The 22,453-nt window shown below is 40.8% G+C and overlaps 1 protein-coding gene across 2 annotated transcripts in view; it reads left to right on the top strand.

Moving 5' to 3' along the window:
- Positions 1 to 22,453, top strand: part of SHROOM2 (shroom family member 2) — a 182,713-nt gene that overhangs the window by 157,588 nt on the left and 2,672 nt on the right. For both annotated transcript variants that reach the window (XM_065422377.1, XM_065422369.1), the window contains 5 exons: positions 1,245 to 1,322; positions 2,211 to 2,960; positions 12,094 to 12,645; positions 15,042 to 15,219; positions 20,221 to 20,493. In XM_065422377.1, coding sequence (XP_065278449.1) covers positions 1,245 to 1,322; positions 2,211 to 2,960; positions 12,094 to 12,645; positions 15,042 to 15,219; positions 20,221 to 20,493 — 1,831 coding nt within the window. The remainder of the gene's footprint in view (positions 1 to 1,244; positions 1,323 to 2,210; positions 2,961 to 12,093; positions 12,646 to 15,041; positions 15,220 to 20,220; positions 20,494 to 22,453) is intronic.

Raw genomic sequence — 22,453 nt, 5'->3', positions numbered from 1 at the left:
CATCAGACTTCCAGGTGTGCTTGCCTTCTTCCCGCAGTCCACTTTTAACCCTCCTCTGGACCTTTGTTCTCCCACTGGGGAAATGCTGCTTGGCTTCCTGCAGAGAGGGGGAGCAATCTATGGTCGGTGTTTGCTAGGTGTCAATGACAGGGCAATGGGATCTGCCATTGTATTCTGAGGAACTCCACTGATATGGGACTTAAGACCCAGACAGCTAGACACCATTGATACCTGTGGCTTAGCCTGCCAGAGACCCCTAGGTAATAATGCATCATATAGGGAAACTGAGGCACACATAGGTTTCATACAAATATTACAAAATAATCCCACTTTTCCACACTTGGTGTGACCTTTTTGCTTGAAATCAGGCCTTTTGTTTGTTTCAGACACTGTCCGGTTTATCAGCCTTAGAAGGAAAGAAACATGAGGTTTTAGGGCATCTTAGTAAAATACAGAAACAAAATTATAGTACTACACTTATCAGCATTGCAAACCTTAGGTAACTGAGTCATTGTTTTACCTCCCACCATGACCTGCTTGGGAAAACACATCTTCAGCTGTTGAGAAAATTTGCAATGGCACCCACGCAACTTGAATTTTTCTACTTTGTCTCCAGACAGCACACTGAGGAACTAGTGATGACTTGATTCAGTTATCAAGTTTTCATGTTGTGACACAACATAATTTCAATGTAATTTCCAATATGATGTACTTGATGCAAGGGACTAAGCTCCACATGCCATATGGAAAAATGGAGGTTTGGTACCTTACTAAAAAAAAAATTAATAATGGATGATCTTTATATTACCTGTACTAGGTTTTTCAACCCTCTGTTTTAAAGTATGGTATTTTGACAGAAAGGAGGTGAAAAACTCTGACATTTTGAAGTTAAAATAGAAATAAGCATATTTTGATCTGCCTTTTAAAAATGAAATCAAATATGAGTACGCACTATCTTTTTAATGCCTGTGGAAATACCACCTGCAATCAGTAAAGGAAGGTTTCCAGTGTAGAATCATGCTGAAATCAATAGATTGATAAAGTCGCAATGTAACCGTTGATGTCAGATTTCATTTTGTTGTGTTTCATTGGTCAAGCATTCCAGTTTAGTTTGTTTATTTTTTTAAAGAAAACTTGTAGTCCCTCTTACACTTGCCCAGTCTCATTTCCAAATACAGATAACAAAACCTCCAGTGGCGCAAATGAAATAATCTACTCTGAAATCTTTTACTTTTCTGTTACAGCTTCTTTTCTCAGCTCACAGTATCTCTCCAGCCTCCCCTAAGCAGAGAACAAACCTGCCTTCTTTCTAGGTCTCCGAGGTACTTTAACTTACTTTCTTTTCTGATGTGTCTTTCTCTGGTGAGGACAACTCAACTATACTACTTGTGCTTGGCACCAGCCTTGAGTTGCTTCAACCTGGTGACTACAAAGCAGAGAGAAATATAGACTTGGAGTAAAACAAAAATATCTGTATAAGATGAGACAGGACTCGTTAGCCACAGCAATACTTCATGCTGTAAGGACAAAGACTCTATCTGATTTATTTGTTAAGCCTAATATAGACGTCGATCCAAAATATTGTGCCTTTATTTTCTGTTTCTAAAAGATGTCTCTTCCCTCACCCTATCAGTACCAGTGCATTTGATGCTTTTGTCAGTATGCATTAATTTTGCATCAGTAATTTATATCTGCAAATTTAAACCCCAAGATTATGTTAATTTTGCCATATGAATGAGGGCTGTGAATTATGATGTCTAGTATACTATTTTAAAATAATAGAGAGCGGACTTGTTTGGCAATCTGCATTTAGTTAGACACTGCATTCATTACTTACTTGGAAATTGAAAGAAATGTTAATTGAGTGTTGAAGGTCATACAAGGAAGCCATTCTTTTAATTTACACAAAAATTAGAAGAAAATACTCTTGCATGTTCAGATATACCATGTGCATTGTAGTGCCTCAGGTAACTCAAGGCTATGTCACATTGCATGACACAACATAACCTAATTTAGACCGACATTGTGCTTTGACTCATCACATTACATTAGAAATACAATATTATATATATTTTAAAGTAGGTTGTAGCTGTTAGTTAATATTATATGGCAGACATAATCTGTCTCCAAGCTTCCCAGTACTTCTGTAGCAATACACAGGAGGAAATAATAGCACAGTAACTGACTAATGATTTTTCTTCTGTTTCTAGGCAAGCTGATACAGGATTCCCAGAAGATAACCCAGGAGAACAAAGGGCTCCGCTGGACCAAAATTTAGGACCCAAATGGAAGGCATCTGTTAGACCATTTCAAACAAGAGAACCTATTGTCTTGTCTCAAGAGAGCCGGGGAAGATCCGGGACATTGCCCAGTGATTACAGATACTCCCAGGAAAACGTGAATGAGAAAAGCAAGGATTGCAGCTTGCCCCTTCTCACTTATTCTGAGCCGCAGACACTGCAGGAGAGCCACTCCTGTCCGCCACAAGGCAGAGGAGAGGAAAGTCAGTGGACAGAGCTGACATTGCTGAACAAGAGACGTGGACCTGTCCCTCAGAGGCCTCCCCCACCCAAACGAGATAATAAATACAGGGGCCAGGACAATTCCACCTCACTCAGCATCTCTTCAGAATCGCTGCTGGCAGTACCCAGGAAGCCCATTCAGTCCATTTCCCCCAGCTCTGGTGAGGTAATTACAGGTTACATTCAGAGTCCTGCAGCGTTCAATGGAAAACTAAAGAGCGCTCATCCTCAGGGGCTCCGGCAAACAGCATCCACAGAGAATGTGTGTCAGCACTTAGAAGAGAAAGCACATCTTAAATCTGAACCTGTATTGTCTTCAAAGTATCGCTACCTTCAGAAACCTGGAATGGAGACGTCAAGGTCCCCTTCACCTCAGTTTGCTCCACAGAAGCTGACTGACAAGCCTCCTGTATCTGTCCAGGATGAGAACCCAGCAAGGTATTGTGCCTTTACAATTATGTGCCTTTTAGAAGCCCCTTCCCCATGTTAGGTTTTGTTAATAATTGGCTGTTACTTTTAGTGAAGAAGTGTGAAGAAACCGCCTTTGGGTCTATTCAGTATTAACCTTTCCAGCATGTCTTGCAAGTGACACACTTCTGTAGGGCAATAGCAACTGCTGCAACAAATATCTAAACCATATTTGAAATTCCAGTTAATTCCATTGCAATCATTCAACTGGTCTGTCTTGGTTTCTGCTGAAGGACAGTAGATCAATAGAAATGCTGCTCCGTTCTAAAATTTTAACTGGAATTTCCATTACAGAAACTATCTAAATGGGATGAAATGTTTGCCCAACTATGGGGTGGTTTCTAACCCACTACATGCAGGGAGCTAAAACAATTATTGTGCAAGAAAATTGCATTCATTTTGGTGGCACCTATTCCAAAAGCTTACATATGAGGTACGCTTATCTGCCAATTATGAATTTTGGGGGGGGGGGTTTCCCCTCCGCCAAATAAAAGTTTTTAATGCAGCTTGGCATTCCTGAGCAGTCTGCTGATGGGTGCTAACAAGTGGTGTCACTTTTTATATCACCTGACGTGGAAGCTAATGTCAGAGAATGTAAACCAGTCTTCTCCCTTCCCCTACCACTCCTCCTTTCCCCATTTTCATACACTTTGTGTCTGATGTTGAAGTAAATATAAGCTGGTTTATAGTCTGCTGTATGGCATCCCATGCTGCCAATATCATAAACAGAGGCAAGGTGGGTGAGGTAATATCTTATCGGACCAACTTCTGTTTCGAGCTTGCACAGAGCTGCTCTTCAGCTCTGGGAAATGTACTCAGAGTGTCACAGCTAAATACAAGGTAAATACAAGCTTGTATTTACCTGTGACATTCTGAGGACATTTCCCAGAGCTGAAGAAAAGCTCTGTGTAAGCTTGAAAGCTTATCTCTTTCACCAACAGAAGTTGGTCCAATCCTCGTCCACCTTGTCTCTCTAATATCCTGGGACTGACATGGCTGCAACAACACTGCATACAATGATGTCATAAACAGTCATTTTCCTGCTACATAATAAACCCTTCCAGGAGGCTCAGGAATATAAGTTTTCATTAAACACTTAATATGACATTATAATTCATGGTTGAAAAGTGGAGACAAACGATACTCACTAAATGAGTATTGAGGTTGCTATGCTGAGTGAAAGAGGCATATTTTTCTTTAAAGGTCAGCAATGGTATATATTTTTTCCAATATGTTCCCAGTGCATTCTCTGTGTGCATGTCCGGTTATTGTCCACAGTAGCGATATAGATTTATCGGTTCTATTTTCAGTTTTTCAGGATCAAAAATGGCATTTGTAAAACGAAAGCATTTTTGACACATTGATGTTGCTGCTGCATGTTTTCTAGATTTTTTTGCACCTCATGATTTTCATAACATGTGACTTCATAGCTAGCAAATTACCTTTTCCCTTTCTGAGCACCTTTTGTGGCAAAAATCTGTTGTTTTTAATGAAGCCTCTCTAGAAGACAGTATCCTTCAGTCATCATTTGTTTTATCTTAGTAAAGAACTTGAGGACTCCAGAAGGTTAAAATTTTGTATGCATGTGTGGTGTGGGTTTCTCCGGGGGGAGAGGGGGAAGAGGTGGTGGTTGTTTTTTTAAGCACAAGAATTTGGTGAAATACTTGCACTGTAATCCACTAATTATAAATTGCTATAATTTGTTTCTTTAAAGACCTAGTATTTTCTTTGTTCAATATAAGGAAATTCAGGTACTGAAAACTACATCTCAATGCTGTGATGGTTACATCAGAAAGCAAAATAAGGAAACGTATTCAATGTATTTATAAATGATTTGGAAAAGGGGGTGAACACAGGGCAACATTTGCAGATGATACAAAATTACTCAAGATAGTTAAGGCCAAAGCTGACGGCAAAGAGATCTCTCTTAACTGGTTGACTGGGCAAAAAAATGGCAGATGACATTCAATACTGATAAGTGCCAAATAATCCATATTGGAAAACATAATCCCAATTATACATAAAAAATGATGGGGTCTAAATTAGCTGTAACCACTCAAGAAAGAAATCTAGAAGTCATCATGGATAGTTCTCTGATAATATCTACTCAGTGTGCAATGGCAATGAAAAAAGGGAACAATGATAGAAACCATTAGGGAAGGGATAGATGATAAGACATAAAATATCATAATGCCTTTATAAATCCATGGTACACCCACACCTTGAATATAGTATGCAGTTCTGGTTGCCCTATCTCAAAAAAGATATATTGGCATTGAAAAAGGTACAAGGAAGGACAACAAAAATTATTAGGAGCATGGAACAGCTTCCATGTAAGGAGAGATTAAAAAGACTGGGACTATTCAGTTTAGAGAAGAGATGGCTAAGGGAGGAGATGATAGAGGTCATAAAATCATGAATGATGTAGAGAAAGTGAATAAGGAAGTGTTGTTTACCCCTTCACATAACACAAGTACAAGGGGTCATCCAGTGAAATTAATAGACAGCACATTTAAAACAAACATAAGGAAGAACATCTTCACACAATGCACAGTCAACCTGTGGAACTCATTGCCGGGAGATGTTGTGAAGGCAAAAAAGTTTAACTGGGTTAAAAAAAGAATTAGATAAGTTCATGGAGGATAGGTCCATCCATAGCTATTAACCAAGATGATCAGGGATGCAACCCCATGCTCTGGGTGTCCCTAAATCTCTGATTGCCAGAAGCTAGGGCTGGCAATTTTGGTTGGACATATTCCTGGAGGTTTCATCAAATTACATAATCTTTAATTAAGGATTAATCTTTAATTCCTGGACAATCCTGGAGGGTTGGCAATCCTACTGGGACTGGACAACAGGGGATGGATTATTTGATAATAGACTGTTCTGTTCATTCTCTCTGAAGCGTTTGGCACCAGCCACTGTCAAAAGACAGGATACTGGGCTTGATGGACCATTGGTCTGACCCAGCATGGCTATTCTTATTACAATAAGTGAAATATAGCATATGATCTCCAATCCTAGGCACAATGGTGAATTACAGTAATGAGTTCCTTCCCGTACTGCATTGTGAATAGATATTGAAGACTACATGGTAAATTAAGTTTATTTGGCATTGCCTTTTTACACAACTTTAATGTTGATGTGCCTGATTATATGCACATATATTGGTTGACATTTTGAAAACAGAGTATGGGGATTTAGCCATACATCTTCCATTAACACTTTAAAAATCTCCACCGCTGACCTTGAGTATGTATACAATTTATTGTCCTCAAATTACTCACCTGATGAAAGTTACTGTAACAAGAGGGAAAATGTGTGTCATATCTCTGTTCTCTATTGTATTTATTTCATAAGTGGAATACATTGAGTAGTTTAGCATTCAATTTAACAATGATGCTTAACACTTTCTGATTCCTTGCATGCCAGTTTTCAGGAATGTTAGTGAGTGTACTGTAGGCTCCTAGTGTCTGGTACTGTTAATATGCATCTGTCTTTCTGTAGGGAAGATATCTTGCTGATAATGTAAAGGCATGGCAATTTCTGCAACATCTTAGCTAGAACTATTTTATTGCATGGAGAAATACACTGTATTTAGGGTGTGTAAAATATAGTTATAATTGAAAAACATTCTTAAAAGAGTTAAGGTTGAAAGTGTATTTCAGAGTATTTCCAGTAAAATTACACTTTTTTAACCAAATACTCTTAAAAAATGCCACAATCGTTAGTAACTTTGGAATTTAATAGTTCTCCACTGCCATATAATTCTCCTTCATTTACCATTGCCCCACCTGACTTACACTGCCCATTCAACTGTAACTTTGAATCCTTAAATTTGCACACACAAAAATGTCAGTTACAAAATAAAGAGCAGGAATATTATAGTCCAATTTATATTTAAGAGATACATTTCCAGTAAACTATTGAATAGCTTGCTACCAAAAAAAATCTTGTGTGTATTACCAGTAATTTCTAAACAATATAATTAATATGATTCAATATCCAAACTTGTAAGCAATCCTCTTCTGCATACATCTCCATACCTTTGCAGGTCCCTTTACCTCCATGTCAAAATTCTCTCCCCTTTCCACATACTTATATAACCATGCAAGATCCAAAAACAACTTATCACACACAAAACACCTTATCAGTCATTCCACTCTTTTTATTCCTATGTACATTCTTCTAGTCCACCATCACCTAATACTGTGAGAAAACCTTCTTCAGTGTTCATGTGGCTTCATGGATTTTTAAGGCAGAAGGGACAAACTAGTCTGACCTCCTGTATATCACAGGCCATCGAATTTCACCCAGTTACCTACCCCAGCATTGAATCTAATAACTTGTATGCCCTGGGATTATGCCTCTTTGGAACTCTTGACTATATATTTAGACTAAGATTGCTCACAAGCTGCCATGGGGATTTGGATGCCCAATTTCCACTAATCTTAATGAGATTTGGGTGTCCATATCCCTTAGAGAGTGTGTACAATCTGTCGTAATGTGTAAAATCAGTTGTATGCTCTCAACAGCATATTTCGTTATAGAACAAAACAAGGCGGCAAAGTTAAGTTTGCATGAGTAGTGGAAGTCATGGGGCACTAGGGAGCAGGCTGGTTCCCTTACCTGTACATCTTGCTAGTCTTTTAACAAGTATAGAATTTTTGTCAGGAGAGCGCAGTTTGGGGTAGGAGGGAGCCTTGGCTGGGCTCCATTCAAGCACTCTTTCAACCTGAACTCTTCAACTACATTTTTGTTTGTTTGTGAATTTCCCTGTTTTCTTAATGGGCACCAAAAATGTAAATTGGATTAGGACGTAGGGAGAGGAGGTGAGGAAACCCATGCTTCAACAGACAGGGTCTCCCACCCAAACCTGGCTCCTCTTCTGCAGATTTCAGCAAGTCCATGGGAGGTGTGTGTGCAGTGGGGAGTAATATCAAGGCAGGGTATGAAGGGGTGTGGAGAAGAGTGGGGAGCTTTCATCACATGAGTAGCTCTAGGCATTTAATGTATTCTAGATATTTAACTTGTATAAGACGCCACCTTTCCATCCATCCATGGATGCATACCTTCCCCAATTTCCCTCCACCCACCTTCCGTAATTCCACCTCTCCAAAGTCTGCTGTCCTCTGCCCCCACCTCCATGGCCTCTGCCCCTTAGAGTGCCCTAGTATCTCCCTTCCACTCCCCATGCTCCTCCCCAGGTCTTTTGCACTCCGATCGATACCTCCTCAAGGTCTCTGCACCTGTGTTCGTGCCTTCCCTTGCACATACATTCTCTGTGCTTCCCCCAGTCACTTTCAACCTCATTCCATTTCTTTTGCCCCTGCCCTCCTCCCCTTCAGTCATCTCCTCCATATTCTGCCAATCTGCTGCCCCCCACTTTTACTCCTGAGGGAATTCTGTGCCAAAAAATTAAAAATCCTGCGCCAAAAAAACTAAAAATTCTGCACACAATATTTTAAAATTCTGCAAATTTTATTTGTCAAAATAACACTACATAATCATGCCAGTTTCAATTATTTTTGGTAATTTATTTCAAAATACCTGTCAGCAAGTATGTCTGTAACAATACAGACACACACAAAAATTCCCCCAGGAGTAGAGAGTTAAAGAAATCCCTATGACAACCCAGTTCCTGTTTCTCTGCCCCCTCCCCAGGGCCCAGCTGGGGTGCCAGACACTCACACCCCATTCCCCCCAGAGCCCAGCCCTGCCCTGCCTCCCCAGAGACCAGCCATGCCCCCCCAGCCCAGACACTCACACCTCCTTCCACCCAGAGCCCAGGCATGGGGCCCTCCCTGGCCCAGACATGTATACCCTCTACCCCTCAGAGCCCAGCCTCGTCCTCCCCCCAAGCCCAGACACTTGTACCCTCTACCCCCCAGAGGCCAGGTATCCAGAGGAAGAAACAGCCTGATGTTGGGTCCCAGGCTTGCACAGAGTTTCCTGGACACCGCGTCCTTTCTTCTGCAGCTGCTGGGAACCCTCCAGTTCCCTCCCACTTCCCCCTGGCATTGTCTTCTATTTGAGAGCTGCGCTCTTCCAAGTCCAGTAGCCCCTAGTGGTGGCCAATATCTCTGCAGCTCATTTCGGGGTGGGAGAGGAAATTCTGCACGCACACCATTTTCTGCAAAATTCTGCATTGCGCAGTGGCACAGAATTCTCCCAGGAGTACCACTTTGTGCCCCCCTCATGCCTAGTACATGGTCATTCAAAAAGCAGGGAAGAAACTTACCGCCAGTCCTTCTGTGTGATCCCCACCCAAGCCATGTCTCTTCTGGTCCTTTGTCCCCTGCTCTATATCTGATTCTTTCTCCTCTGCGTTTCTCCCCGGTCTCCTATACCCCACAACCTCCATATTCCCCTTCCCACCACACACACATTAATTTAGGGCACTTCTGACTAAGTGAACTGTGGGGAAGTTTTAAAACACCTTTATTTTCCAAATTCCTTTTCTGAATTTTCCTAAACTTCTGGGAAAATATCTATTCTCAAGTATAAGAGGCTGGATGCCAGATTTCCCGGGATCACTTTCATTTTTGAGGTCATTAGGAGAGAATAAAAACTGGGATTATGATGGGATGCTGGCTTCAACATTTACCACAGAGCAGCAACAGCTACTCTGTAATAATTTGTGTGTCCTTATGCTATGGAAACAATTATGCCATTTTGTGGGCTCAGCTTAGTGATAGCCACAAGTGTAGTTTATATGAGGATTTGGAATTTCATACAATAGATTAGGAAATATGTAATGGGTCTTATGGGTGTGTGTGTGTGTGCATGCATCAATTTAAACATGCTGCAGAGGAGATTTTCAAAAGCACCCAGTGTTCGTCTCTCTCTATTCCCACTGAAGTCAACAGGAATTTTACCGCTGACTTCGGGTAGATCAGAGTTATGGTAATGCTTAGCACTCTAGAAAATCTCACCCTATATGTTTGATATTGGGCAGTGTGATAACACTATCACTCAACTGATGCTTGCAATTTTAGTGTAGAATTGTTGTCTTTCATTTTTAAGGTGGGTTTAAGGTTCTTCCGTGTGAAGTTTTGTTGTTGTTGTTGTTATTTATTAAGAAAAAAAGAAATAAGGTCCTTTTTCAGCAAAGCTCTTAAACATGTTCTTTGTGCATAAGTCCAATTGAAGTCACTGGTTCTTAAACACATGCTTAGGTGATTTGCTGAATCATGAGCTGAGAGAGCTTGGAGCGAAAGACAGAGTTGAGTGTGAACTTTCCAAACTGACTGACAGTCTGAAAAGATCCTTACTGGAGAAGGATTTGAGGTGTGTTTTTCCCCCCCTTTTTTTAAGAAGAATTCTTTTTTAGATCTATCAGAATATTGCATATGCAGTATAGTCAAAATATCATCTACTTATGTCATTTCATATAGGGTTGAGTTAATGTGTGTAATATAGTCTGTATATTCATACAGACACAAATATAAATATATAGATTACCACTGCAGAGGAGTACAACATTGATTTATTTTCTGTTCACCATGAAAGTACAGTAAAGTATAGCTTTATTTTTAATTCTGGGACACAGCCAGACATATAGCCAAGGAGCTATATGTGTATGTCTCTCAGGCTTTGTCTTCACTACCCGCCGATCCGGCGGGTAGCAATCGGTTTATCGGGGATCGGCTTACCGCGTCTAGTGAAGACGCGGTAAAATCGATCCCTGATCGCTCTGCCGTCGACTCCGGAAATCCACCTCGGCAGGAGGCGGCAGCGGAGTCGGCGGCAGCGCGGCAGCGGTCGACTTTCCCGCGTCCTCACCGCTAGGTAAGCCGACCTAAAATACGCAACTTCAGCTACGGTATTCACGTAGCTGAAGTTGCGTATCTTAGGTCGGACCCCCGCTGTAGTGTAGACCTAGCCTTAGTCACTAATCTAAAAGAAAGCCAGCCAGCAGAAATCAGATATTTTAGCAATGTTCCTTTGCTGGGGCTAAACTTTCTAAACCCACAACATTAAAGCAATAATTTTAAACTTTCTTCAAACTTGAAACCACCCCATCTGTGTTTTGGTTTTATAGTGTACATACAGCGCACACACTCCAGTAGTATAAACAGCTACTGTTGATCTAACATGTTATTTTCTAATTTAAAATCTAAATTACCATTAAAAAAAGACATGTTCTTGATTGAATATCTTGTCTTAAGCACAAGATAGCTCAGCAGTATGTATTAGAGGATCCCTGCAATAGGCTGTCACTGACAAAACAATGCAGAATTGAATATAATTAAGGCTTCAATTTAGTCATGGAAGTAACGGAATCCATGACTTCCAAAGACCTCCGTGATTTCAGACAGCAGAGGGGGGGAGCCCTGCTGCTTCCTGCTGCTGCCCGGCCACAGGCAGCAATGGGGATCCCTGCCACTCCCATCCACCGCAGGCAGCAGGGGGGACCCCTGCCGCTCCCCACCTCTGTGGGCATGGGGGAATTCCCGCGGCTCCCGGCCTCGGCAGGCGGCCCATCCCCACTGCTCCCATCCACCTGTCAAGGACTGGTCACAGGCTTCCGTGAATTTTTCATTATTGCCCGTGACCTGTCCGTGACTTTTACTAAAAATATCCATGACAAAAACTAAAGCTTTAAATATAATTATTCTTTTATGAGTAGCTGTTTTTTCTTCTTCTTTCCCTCTCTCTTAAATATTTTTTCTTTTTTTCTATTTATGCAAAGATAAACTAGGTTCTGATTATGAGACTCTCATATTTTACATGCAAGGTTTTGTTTTGTTTTTTTTTAAAAACCTGCATTTTTCATACTCATGTTTTGAACTGTTTCAAGACAGTTGTAAGTATCGTACTTTGTCAGTCCTGTAGCCTGTAGAAAAGTCATGTTTTGTGTAGTGTGAGGCTAATGCTGGAGATCTGTATAAGTGAAATAATGGCTTACTTTTAAAATGTATGAGAATCGGCAGATCTCTAAGTTGAGGCTTTGAGATGTGATATGAGAAGAGATTTCCTTGTATTAATAAATTGATCTTTGTTAGCATACAGACTGACACCTTTTCCCTTTTTGTGGATAAGAATCAGAATAAAAAGATCTTGAGTTTATAACAGTTAATTTCCCTTTCTTTTTTTCCAGAATTGAAAGAGTGATCGATAACAACACTACAGTAAAAATGGTTCCCATCAAGATAGTTCATTCTGAGAGCAATGCAGAGAAGGAAAGTCGCCAGAACCTTGTGAGCACCATGGAGCCTCCTGCCTTACCTAGTGGTTTGGAGAAGGACCAGATTAAAACACTCAGTACTTCTGAGCAATCCTACTCGCGTTTCTGTGCTTACACAAGGCGGGGTGTAGAACCAGAGCCTGAGAGCAAAACCAGACTTCCTGACTTGCAATCAGCCGAAGCACTTGGGAACAACTTGAAGGACAACGATGCCTCCATCCCTGTAATCAGCTATGTGAAGGCCAAAGAGAAGACCTTTGAAGACTGGAAGTCTGAGGAACTAGCCAGAGAGATTGTCGGAAAAGATAAATCTCTAGCAGATATTTTGGATCCTACTGTGAAAATAAAAACTACGATGGATCTGATGGTGGGAATCTTCCCTAAAGACGAACACCTCCTAGAAGAAGCTCAACAACGCAGAAAGCTCCTACCAAAAGTTCCTTCTCCAAAAATTGCAGAGGAAAAGTGAGTAAAGTGTTTCCATAATCCAGTGACCTTTCCCCTGTTGCTGTCCAACATTGTGTTTTTCCCTTAAACATTTAAGGATCCTTCTTCATACTGTTAATTTTTAGGTTTTCCCATTAAAATGATGGTTTTGGCAGTGTCATTTATTGACCAGACCAATAATCAAAGGAGCAAAAATTAGGGTCCTATTACAAAGAACATACATGTATATAAATAAATATTTTACACCATAACTAACTCGTAAAAAGCTTAACATACATATATGTTATGTGTGTTATAAGCTCGTAAAGAGCTTACATATATGTTAAGCTCTTTACGAGTTAGTTATGGTGTAAAATATTTATTACATTACACCACAACCAAACTGGGAAAAGCTAAACAATCACATAAGGGAGTTTGGGAAGGAATAATTAGAATTCTATCATGAGACATTTCTCAAAGGCTTTAGAAATTTCACTAAAACCATCCAGTGTGATAGGGTCCAGACAGGGAAAGGAGCAATGTTTTAGTATTTATAATATCAATAAGGCTTACAAAGAAAACTTAAAATGAACATAGATAATATAAACTGGATCAAAGTAACCAGTTATTACCTAGTTGAGAATGAGAACAGAATAGTAAAATATAACAAAAAAGCAGTTGAATCATACAGATCTTTGATCTCTGAGTGTTGGTGTAATTTCAGATATAACTTTGTCCTGAAGTTTGATGAGAAGCCTTATATTGTGTAATGCCCTGAATGTGGTAGCCTGAAGGGTGGTTATAATCAATACACTGTGGAAACTTTTAAAAACGATTTCTAACTGTTCTCACAGGTAATGGCTCTGAGGTCTTTGTAGTGCTTATTAAAGTGGAACTTGAAGGCTGTTACATCAAAATTTCTGCCTGTGTGAGACAAACTTTGTTTAGGTTTCTCTCACATTAATGATGAAGGCTTCTCAATACCAAGGTTTTCTTGTTTGTTAGTGGACAGATGCTGACATCAGAAAATTTTTCATCACAGTTGATATTAACTGGCATCCTTGTGAGCAATCTCAGCAGACACACATTCCTAATCTCAGAGGCAGTCCCTCCAGGTTGAAGCCTCAGTACTGGATGGGGTTATGGAGAAGCTTGCATTGTCACTGTCCTTGTTATAGCTGGTATCTGGATCTAGGGAAGCAGTCATTTTCTAGAGCTGTCAACAATCATGCACACTCAGGAACACAGGCATTGCCATACTGGATCAAAGCAGTGGTTCTCAACCTATTTACCATTGTGGGCCACATATGCAGTTCTCTGTGTTGTGTGCCACATTCACACAATATATATACTACCTGTATGGCCCTGCAGATGTCACATGGGCCGGATCTGTGTCCTGATTGGGCCGCAAGCAGCCCGCAGGTTGAGAATCACTGATCTAATCCAATATTTTACCTCCAACAGTGACCAACACCAAGCACTACAGAGGAAGATGCAAAAAAGCCTGTAATAAATAATTGTGGGATAATCTGCCGTCGGGGAAAGTTTCTGCCTGACCTCCAATAGTTAGAGGCCACTCTATGCCCAGAAGCATGGAAGTTTATATCCCTTCTAAATGTCTTGGTTTTGTTTTACTATTATAATACTGGATATTCTTGTTACTTATGTAAATGTCTGATCCTTTTGTGAATCCTGCTACTTCCATTGAATTAATTTGGCGCTGGAGATAGTCATGCTTGCATAACAATGTGCCAGTCAAGAGATAGGGGTGTTTTAAGCAGGTCATTAACAGTGTCCTAATTCTTTCATTTTAAAAATGTTTACTACATGCATTTTGAAAATTCAGTACTGCTTCATCAGCTATTGTATTTTTGGTATTGTTGATCATTGCTAATATTTCTGTTTTTATTACTCTACTTCCTGAGTCTCTTAAAATCCCCTAAAGGCCACTTTTCAACTAGTCAAAAGAGTGTTGCATAAAGTAATAGGATCTTTAAGGTTCATAGTAGAGAAAATGAAATGTGATCTGCTGCATTTTCACCAAAAGATGTGTTTTGAGGATTATGGAATCACTAACCAGTGAGAGCACAGATGTAGACAAAACCACTACCTTCATACCAATGCCTGTGTAATCAAGAATAGTAAATGATGGTTTAATCACTGATACAAAGTGCAATTAAAAGACAGACTGAAAATAAATGCTTTCAGCTGGAGGTTTTGCTAGTTCCTTTTAATTGCCTAAATTGATAACTAGCTTTTGTGATTGACGGTGTGGCAATTTTTCCTCAGACATTTGACCCTGCATTGTTACCATAGTTATCATCTTTCCATTAAACAGTGCATTTAGTTGGCAAAATGATGGGTTTGAAAGATTGTTCTCTCTTTTCAGTGCTCAGGATGTCAGGCAGTTAATTAAAGTTATGACTTTTTACCAGGAAAGAGGAGCAGGGCATGCCTTCTGCCATCTCCTTGACAACCAATTCCACTTACTACAGCACGTCTGCACCAAAAGCAGAATTGCTGATTAAAATGAAGGACATGCAGGAGCAACAGCAGCAGCAGAGCGAAGAGGATTCTGAAGATGAGCTTGATCATGACTTGTCAGAAAAGAAGGTAACACAGTTTTGCACTTTGAAATATTTAATAGGATTTTCAAACCTGGTTGTCAAAAATTAGGCTGCTAAATCCACAGTTAAGCATCTAAATAAGAGACCTGGTTTTAAGCCAGTGGGATTTCCTGGGTGCTCAGCAGTTTTGAAAGATCAAGTCGCTTATTTTTGTGTCTAGCTATGGACCTAGGAACTTAACTTTAGAAAGACCGACATATTTTTAAAATCTTTGTGTGAATGTTTTTGTCCTTCTCTGTAGAACCTTTCCACCTGAGAATATCTGTGTGTAAGAGACTTGTGCTTTGAGAAAGACTTGCTGAGCACCCACAAATCCCACTGGAATCAGTGGGCCCTTGGACTTCTCCAGGCTTTTGAAAATTAGGCCATCTGTCTTCTGTCAATTTTTTTTTTACTGCTCATGAACTCAAGAGCCTGATAACATTGACTGCAGCTAAATAGGCAGTTTGGTGGGTGCTCGGTTCACACATCACCATTAACCACAGTCCCGTACACACACAGATCCCTGTGACACCTTAGTCTTGACCTGCATAGTGTTCCAGTCCCGAGAATCTGTGTGAAGTGGTGATTTTGTGGTTGTTGTACAGTGTCAGCTTAGTTAGATTGAGAGCACCAGATTCTCTTCATTTGGCACAAATTGAGTTTAACTTTGCTTCCCTGTCATGAGAAACTGGGGGAAACCATCTGTTGTGCTATTCAGCCATCTGTTTCTGTGTTAACAGTGGTCTAGTTTTAACTGTATTTGCTTAAAACAGCAATACCAGGGAAGGAGCTGCCTTCAGTTCCGGGATATCTTCTTTAGTGAACGTAAACTGTCATGATCAACCTCCAGTATTCAGTTAGTAATCAAAACTGGTAGGAATGACCTTTAATTGAATAAAAGGGAAATTGTTTTTAAAAACTGTTCAGATATGTTAAGGATTCCATTGCAGTTTTAAGCAATTATTAGACTAGAGAAGAGCATTCATGATTCTTGCTTCCTTTTATCTGGTCCGTGTAATGCCAATCATTGGGGGGTTTTTTTGTTTTCATTGATTCAGACAGAAAAATGTTCTGGTCATGTTGATTGAGGAAAAAGTGCACAAGTTCGAAATTGAAACAGTTTTCTTTGACCCAACCAACAAACGACAATCCACAAGCTTCTCAGTCAAAATGTTCTTTATTTGTGGTGGTGTCTGTTTATATGAAAAACATATTTCCCTTCATCACTTCCCCCACACCACTAAACACAGATTATACAGCCTGAGAAGTGTGTCCATGTCTAGTGTTACTAGACAGCCTCCCTCTCTCATGTCTGTGATGTACACATTCCTGTTTACTCACCCATCTGCTCCTTTGCATGCAGTGGAATGTGAGCTCTCAATCCAGCAGGCTTTCAGCTGAGATCTCGTCATGCAGTGTATGCAAATCACAGTAAATGGGTCAAGCCGTCCTTATAAAACTGCCAAGATCTATAACATGGTCCAATTGCACATAACTGCCAGCTGCTGAAAAAAGGACCTTTGGGGCCTGAAAGCTTGAATATTGTCATTTATTTGTCAGTCTACTAAAAGACACTGTGTGCTTTGAACCTGTTTCTTAATTCATTGAAACTCACCAGTTCTATTATGGGAAATCATGCTTTTAGTCCAATCTGGGATTCACGGTGGGTTTTCCAGGACCAGTTTACACCTGCCATTCTCTGTTTTGCAATATACTTGCTGTCCTCTTATTTATTTAAAATAATAAAATGATGATGAACACTCAGGATGGGTGTGGGAATTTTATGCAGAGAAATTGCGCACATCTATTACAAATAATTAGAGACAGTCTCCCTAATAAATGAAATGTTGTGGTCATGTAAAGCAATATATTTATTGAGGAACAATATGATTAGCACAAACATAATAATATAAATGGATTTGAATAGATGTAGGGAGGTAATAAAAGGGACCTTGAAGTTATATTGGGTTTGAAAAATCTACCCATGGCAAGTGGGAGGTTTTCTAGTCTTTTCAGACATGAATCTAGTGTGAAATGAGGCAGAGAACTGAGTGCAAACCCACAAGTGTAAACCCAGTGTAGTGCTGACTTCCTAAGCCTGCAGAGAGAGAGTACAATTGCCTCTGCTGCTGCTAATAGCTTGGCTTTGCTAAGCTGCTGCTGAGTGAAATTAACAAGGATCCAGTCAGTTTCTCTGCTATTATTTAAAGTAACAAGAATTGCGGAAAATCAGGTCCATATTAGCAGGGCAATATAGCACAGAGTATGACTATATTTAATCATGCATCTTGTAATAAAATAGTAGGATTATTAAATTGCATGGCATCCTAGGAAATAGGACTACAGCAGCCTGACCCAGTTAATCCAAATCAAACTTCATTTGCATTTAGGAGGGAACAAAAAATCAAATCGTTCAGATTAATCAGTCAGTAGAGCCTGCATCTGTAAAACTGCTTACTACCTTAATCTTTTGGACACCCAGACAAACAGATAACCCCAATACAGATTAACCTGGCCTGAGAATATTAAATCAAAACAGGATAGAGCCAGCCCAGATAATCCATATGTTTGATTTCAGAAGTACTCTTTGTTAGGTTTTTAAGCTACAGTTGGCCTCTGTTAGTAGGGTGGCTGAGTTACAGGTGGTTCCCAAAACAAACTGTCAATGCTTACTCTGTGTAACTCTGAAAATGGCTATACCTTCCTATGTACGGTGTAAGGGTCTGTAACACATTCCTGGGAAACAGGGATGGGTTTCTGTTTAATTGTACGTATTCAATTGGTTGGTTAAAATCAGAGTTCCTGACAAGTGTGCCATGAAATAAAGACACTTAAAAGAAAAACAAACATGTAAAGTGGTATTGCAAAGTAATTACCATCTTAGACAATATAGCCTGCATTAGAAATTGACGCTAACACGTGAAAAATGATTAATATTTACAGAAAGATGAGGCATGCTGTTGTCTTTTACAGGCATACAAGACCCCTGCCCAAAGGAAGAATTTTTTTAGGAAGGCAGCATGGTAACAACAGAGAACACAGTCGGGAGACTGGGGCTCTAGTTCTGCTCTGGCAGTGACTCACTGCATGGCTAGGGGGAAGTCTGTTTCCCTCTCTATCAAATGGAAATAATACTTACCTCACAGGGATGTTAGGGGCTGCGTTTTTGGGGTACTCTGAGACCTTTTGATGGAAGGTGCTGTAGAAGTACTAATTATTTGAGCCCCATGTTTTTCACAAATACAAAATAGCATGAAATAAAAGGGGGAAAAACACAAAAAATTACATAAAATGAAAAATTCACCCCACAGCAGTGGCTTCTGCAGCCGCTGTTCTGCAGAGTTGGTGCCCGGCTTCCCGCTCCAGGCGTTGCTACCTGGCACATGGAATTGCAGCATCACTCACATTTGGCCTGGCCCCCCCTCACATGATGACAGAGTGGCAGCTGGGCCACACTTGAGCAGTGCTGCAACTCTGTGCGCTAGGTCACAATGCCGGTAGCTGGGCCGTGCCTGGCAGGAAGTAAAAGATTCCAACAGCATAGTAGGCCATGTGTTAGTATTAGCCTAGCATGTGGAAGACTAGCTTTTTATGCCCATATTTTGCTTAGCACCATCAGCCTCCACCCCAAGAATGGTTATGCTTGAGAGTGCTGTGGGGATAGTCTTTGAGGAGGAGAGAGTACTTTTGCTACTCAGTAATCGGCTTTTGAAAATTTGAAGCTGATCTAAGGGGTAGCAGTAGTGAGCTCCAAAGGACGTCTTGTCTTCTGCCATGGTGGTGAATTGCCAAAGGGTGGGCACTCAAGCTAAGGGTAATGTAGACCTAAGTCCATCAAAAGTTTGTGTCCTGATATTTTGAATCCAGAACACTATCAAGGTCTAGATAAACATCATATGTCTGTAATGTACATACCTCTCAACCTGCCAAGCCCCAGATGTGGGTTGCATTGTGTGACAGGGATACAAAAAAATTCATGCAGTGATGCTGGTATTTAATCCTTAATAATAATTTTGTGATTCATTGCTTCTTGTGTAAACAGCTTTCTACATAAAAGTGAGGGGAGACTAGATTTCTGTGGGATGCAGATAACTTTGGGGCTTAAATGAGTGACACCATCAACATGTGAGACATTGAAGAATTCTTGTAACGCGTAGTGTGATGATGAGGACAAAAGAATTGGGGCCAGGAATCAGCTGTGAACACCTGCACCTCCTTGCTCTCTGGCCAGCTGGCCATATGTCTTAAGTGAAGTGTTCTACTCCATGGACTGACATCTGAGCTCCATGGTGGGCAGAGTTGCAGATTTGCCCTTAATCTATCACAGAGGAGTGTCTATAACAGGGTTAGGGAGGAAATGGAGAGACTCCCGGGAGCCCAGTGAGTGACAGAGAACAGATTCCTTTCTTCTTCCCCTTTCCCTGGTGGAGAAAAAACAAGATAGAGTAACTTTTGATTTCTTGCCATGTGAAGTAATTCTCCTGAAGCTTGAAAGCCTTTTTTAGCAATGAAATGTAAGCTAATGTGCATGCGAAAAACTTTATCTGTAGACTTGAATTCTCTAGTTGGACAACAATGCCATAATCACAGTTTCCCTTGCAGTCATAAACGCACAGCCCACTGCTAATCAGAATCAATGGCTGGTGTTTCTTTGGGGGTTTGCCATGTAACAAAGCAAATTAAGGACATGATCCAGCTTCTTCTCAGTCAGTGAGAGTGTTGCTGATGACCTCAATGAGAGGAAGATTGAGGCCTAAGAATCTATGGTAGAGGGGTCCTGTTTTGTTTTGGGCTTTGTAAACGGATATATTCTGGGAGGGGAGGGGAGTCTGATGCTGAAGTTTGGGGTAGTTTACCATTGCTACTGACACTTTTCAGCAGAGAGCCATGTGTGACTTTTTTCCCTGAGCTATTGGAACAGAATGCATGGAGGGAAACCTCTGTTTCCATCTCTGCTGGGTCAAGTGTCGCTAATAAATTCTTACTCCCCTTTTGTTGTCCACAGCAAAAACTCATTGATAGCATCAGTAGGAAGCTGCAGGTGCTGCGCGAAGCTCGGGAAACACTCCTGGAAGACATCCAAGCGAACAATGCACTAGGAGATGAGGTGGAGGCTATTGTGAAAGAGGTCTGCAAACCTAATGAGTTTGACAAGTTCCGGATGTTCATCGGGGACCTGGACAAAGTGGTCAACCTGCTGCTGTCACTGTCGGGTCGTCTGGCCCGGGTGGAAAATGCCCTGAATAACTTGGATGAAAATGCCTCTCCTGAAGAACGGGTAAGGCAGGTTGCTAAAGGGCAATAGTGTTATTTTGGTATTGAAGGAGCCAGCGCGGTAGGCTTTTTTTTATTTGAAAAACAGGTGGGCAAGAGAGTGGAGGGGAGAAAACTGATGTGCTGATGATTCACATCAGGCTGCTTTCATTAGGTCTCGTTAATACTCGTAACCTTGCCTTGCCTTCACTCAGACTACACTCACTACAAGTGGCTTGGCCCTGAAGAATGCATGACACTTTGTGCCCAGGTTTAGAAGAGCAGGTTGTTTAAAAGCACTGACATGCCTTTCCCTCTAAAACACTAAAAGACAAGTGCCGTGATGAAAGATGATGAGCAGAGTAGCCTCCTGTTTCTTTAACAAACGAAAAAATAAGTGGGGGAGAACAAACTAAAAGTAATTGTCTGACTCAGCAATTTGGGATGCTTAAAAATGAACAGACTGTATTTGAGTTCCAGTCCATACACACTGTCGACAGTGTACTATTATTAAGTTGTATTATGGCAGCACCAAGGTCCCCAGTCAGTGATCGGGACCCATTACATTAGATACTGTACAGACATGTAACAAAGACAATGGTCCCTGCTTTAAAGAACTGACAGGATGCAGTAGTGGACAAAAAGTAGAGAAATGGGGTGGGGCTAAATGGGAACACAGTGTTTTTTAAAAAATAAAAATAAAAAAAAAAGTTTGACAGACAAATGGAAATCATGGCTTCCCATTTACCTGGTCAGTGCCAGACAGTAGTGATTTATAGGAATCTCAGCAGAAGTAGGTTTTTTGGAAGGATTTTAAGGACCGAGGTATTCATTACTAATCTTTCTGTAACAGCAGAGAAATGGAAACTTATTGATATATAGTATTATCTGGTAGCCACAGTCTCTCCATAGTTAAAACAGACTTGCTTCCTTTGCAAGTCTGACTTTAGATTCCTGTTTATTATATTATTTTTTTAAAAAGCTGAAAAAAGCACCTCTCTTCGTCAGACTTTGCATTGCTGGCCTGTGGCCCCAGTGCAGTCTTTTGCACAACTTGGACACACTTTTTAAAGACCTGGATCTAATAAACACGGGTTTTTAATCATGTCGTAAAAAATCTTTCCTGAAAAGATCTAGAGCGGAGGATTGGTTTTTGATGCAGGAAAGGCATGTTTGCAAAGGTGTTCACTAGCAATTTAAGACTATATGAATGGTCCATTGCGCAGTGGTGGACTTTAAAAGGGCATGATATGGCTGGGAGATACTTAGGCTTTCATTTAAAAACAAAAGTCACTGGCCCTTTGCCTTGCAGGGGTCTTCAAATTGTAAACCAGTTTCTAGGGAGGTGTGCCATTCCCCATCTCTTCTGCCCCTCTTCCCCCCCCCCCAAAAAAAAAACCCTAGGAAAAGGCATAGCCTGTCACCAAATTTTGGCTTGTGACCCCCACAGCCACCAACAATCAGAGCTCATAACCTGCTCGTGACATCTTCTTGCCTCCATATCCTACCAAAAGGGACTGACACCAGTAAGATTTTCATCCCTTTTTCACACCCCAAAAGTTCCTGCTCTTGGCTTCCGTGGCGGCACTAGTGGAAGCTAACAGTGCTCCTGCCTAAGACAACTCCACTTATCTCCTCCCTCACCGCTCATTCTTCCATGGGAAATGGAGTCCCATTGCTAGGACCTCTCCAAACAGCATTTCTGAGTTCTAGGAAGAATCTGGGGATTGAGTGCATCTTCCCCATGTGCACACACATACTAGTACCTTGTGGGAGAAGAAAATAATCTTCTCCCACCTCCATGCCCTTGTGAAAAAGACCTTGTTACAAAAATAGCTTATGAAATTAGGTGTGCAAGGAGGGGAGAAGAGGAGCAGATATGAGGCCGGTGTCACAGAAGCAGAGTTAGGATTTCATGCCTATTTTAACAGCATTTTAAAGCATTTGTTTCTTGAAGTTGAACTTTAATTCTGAAATGTCTTTTA

This window comes from Emys orbicularis, chromosome 1 (assembly GCF_028017835.1).
Source record: "Emys orbicularis isolate rEmyOrb1 chromosome 1, rEmyOrb1.hap1, whole genome shotgun sequence".
In the NCBI taxonomy this organism is placed as follows: Eukaryota; Metazoa; Chordata; order Testudines; family Emydidae; genus Emys; species Emys orbicularis.
Note: the sequence above shows the minus strand (reverse complement) of the source record. Positions and strands in the feature narration are given on the sequence as shown.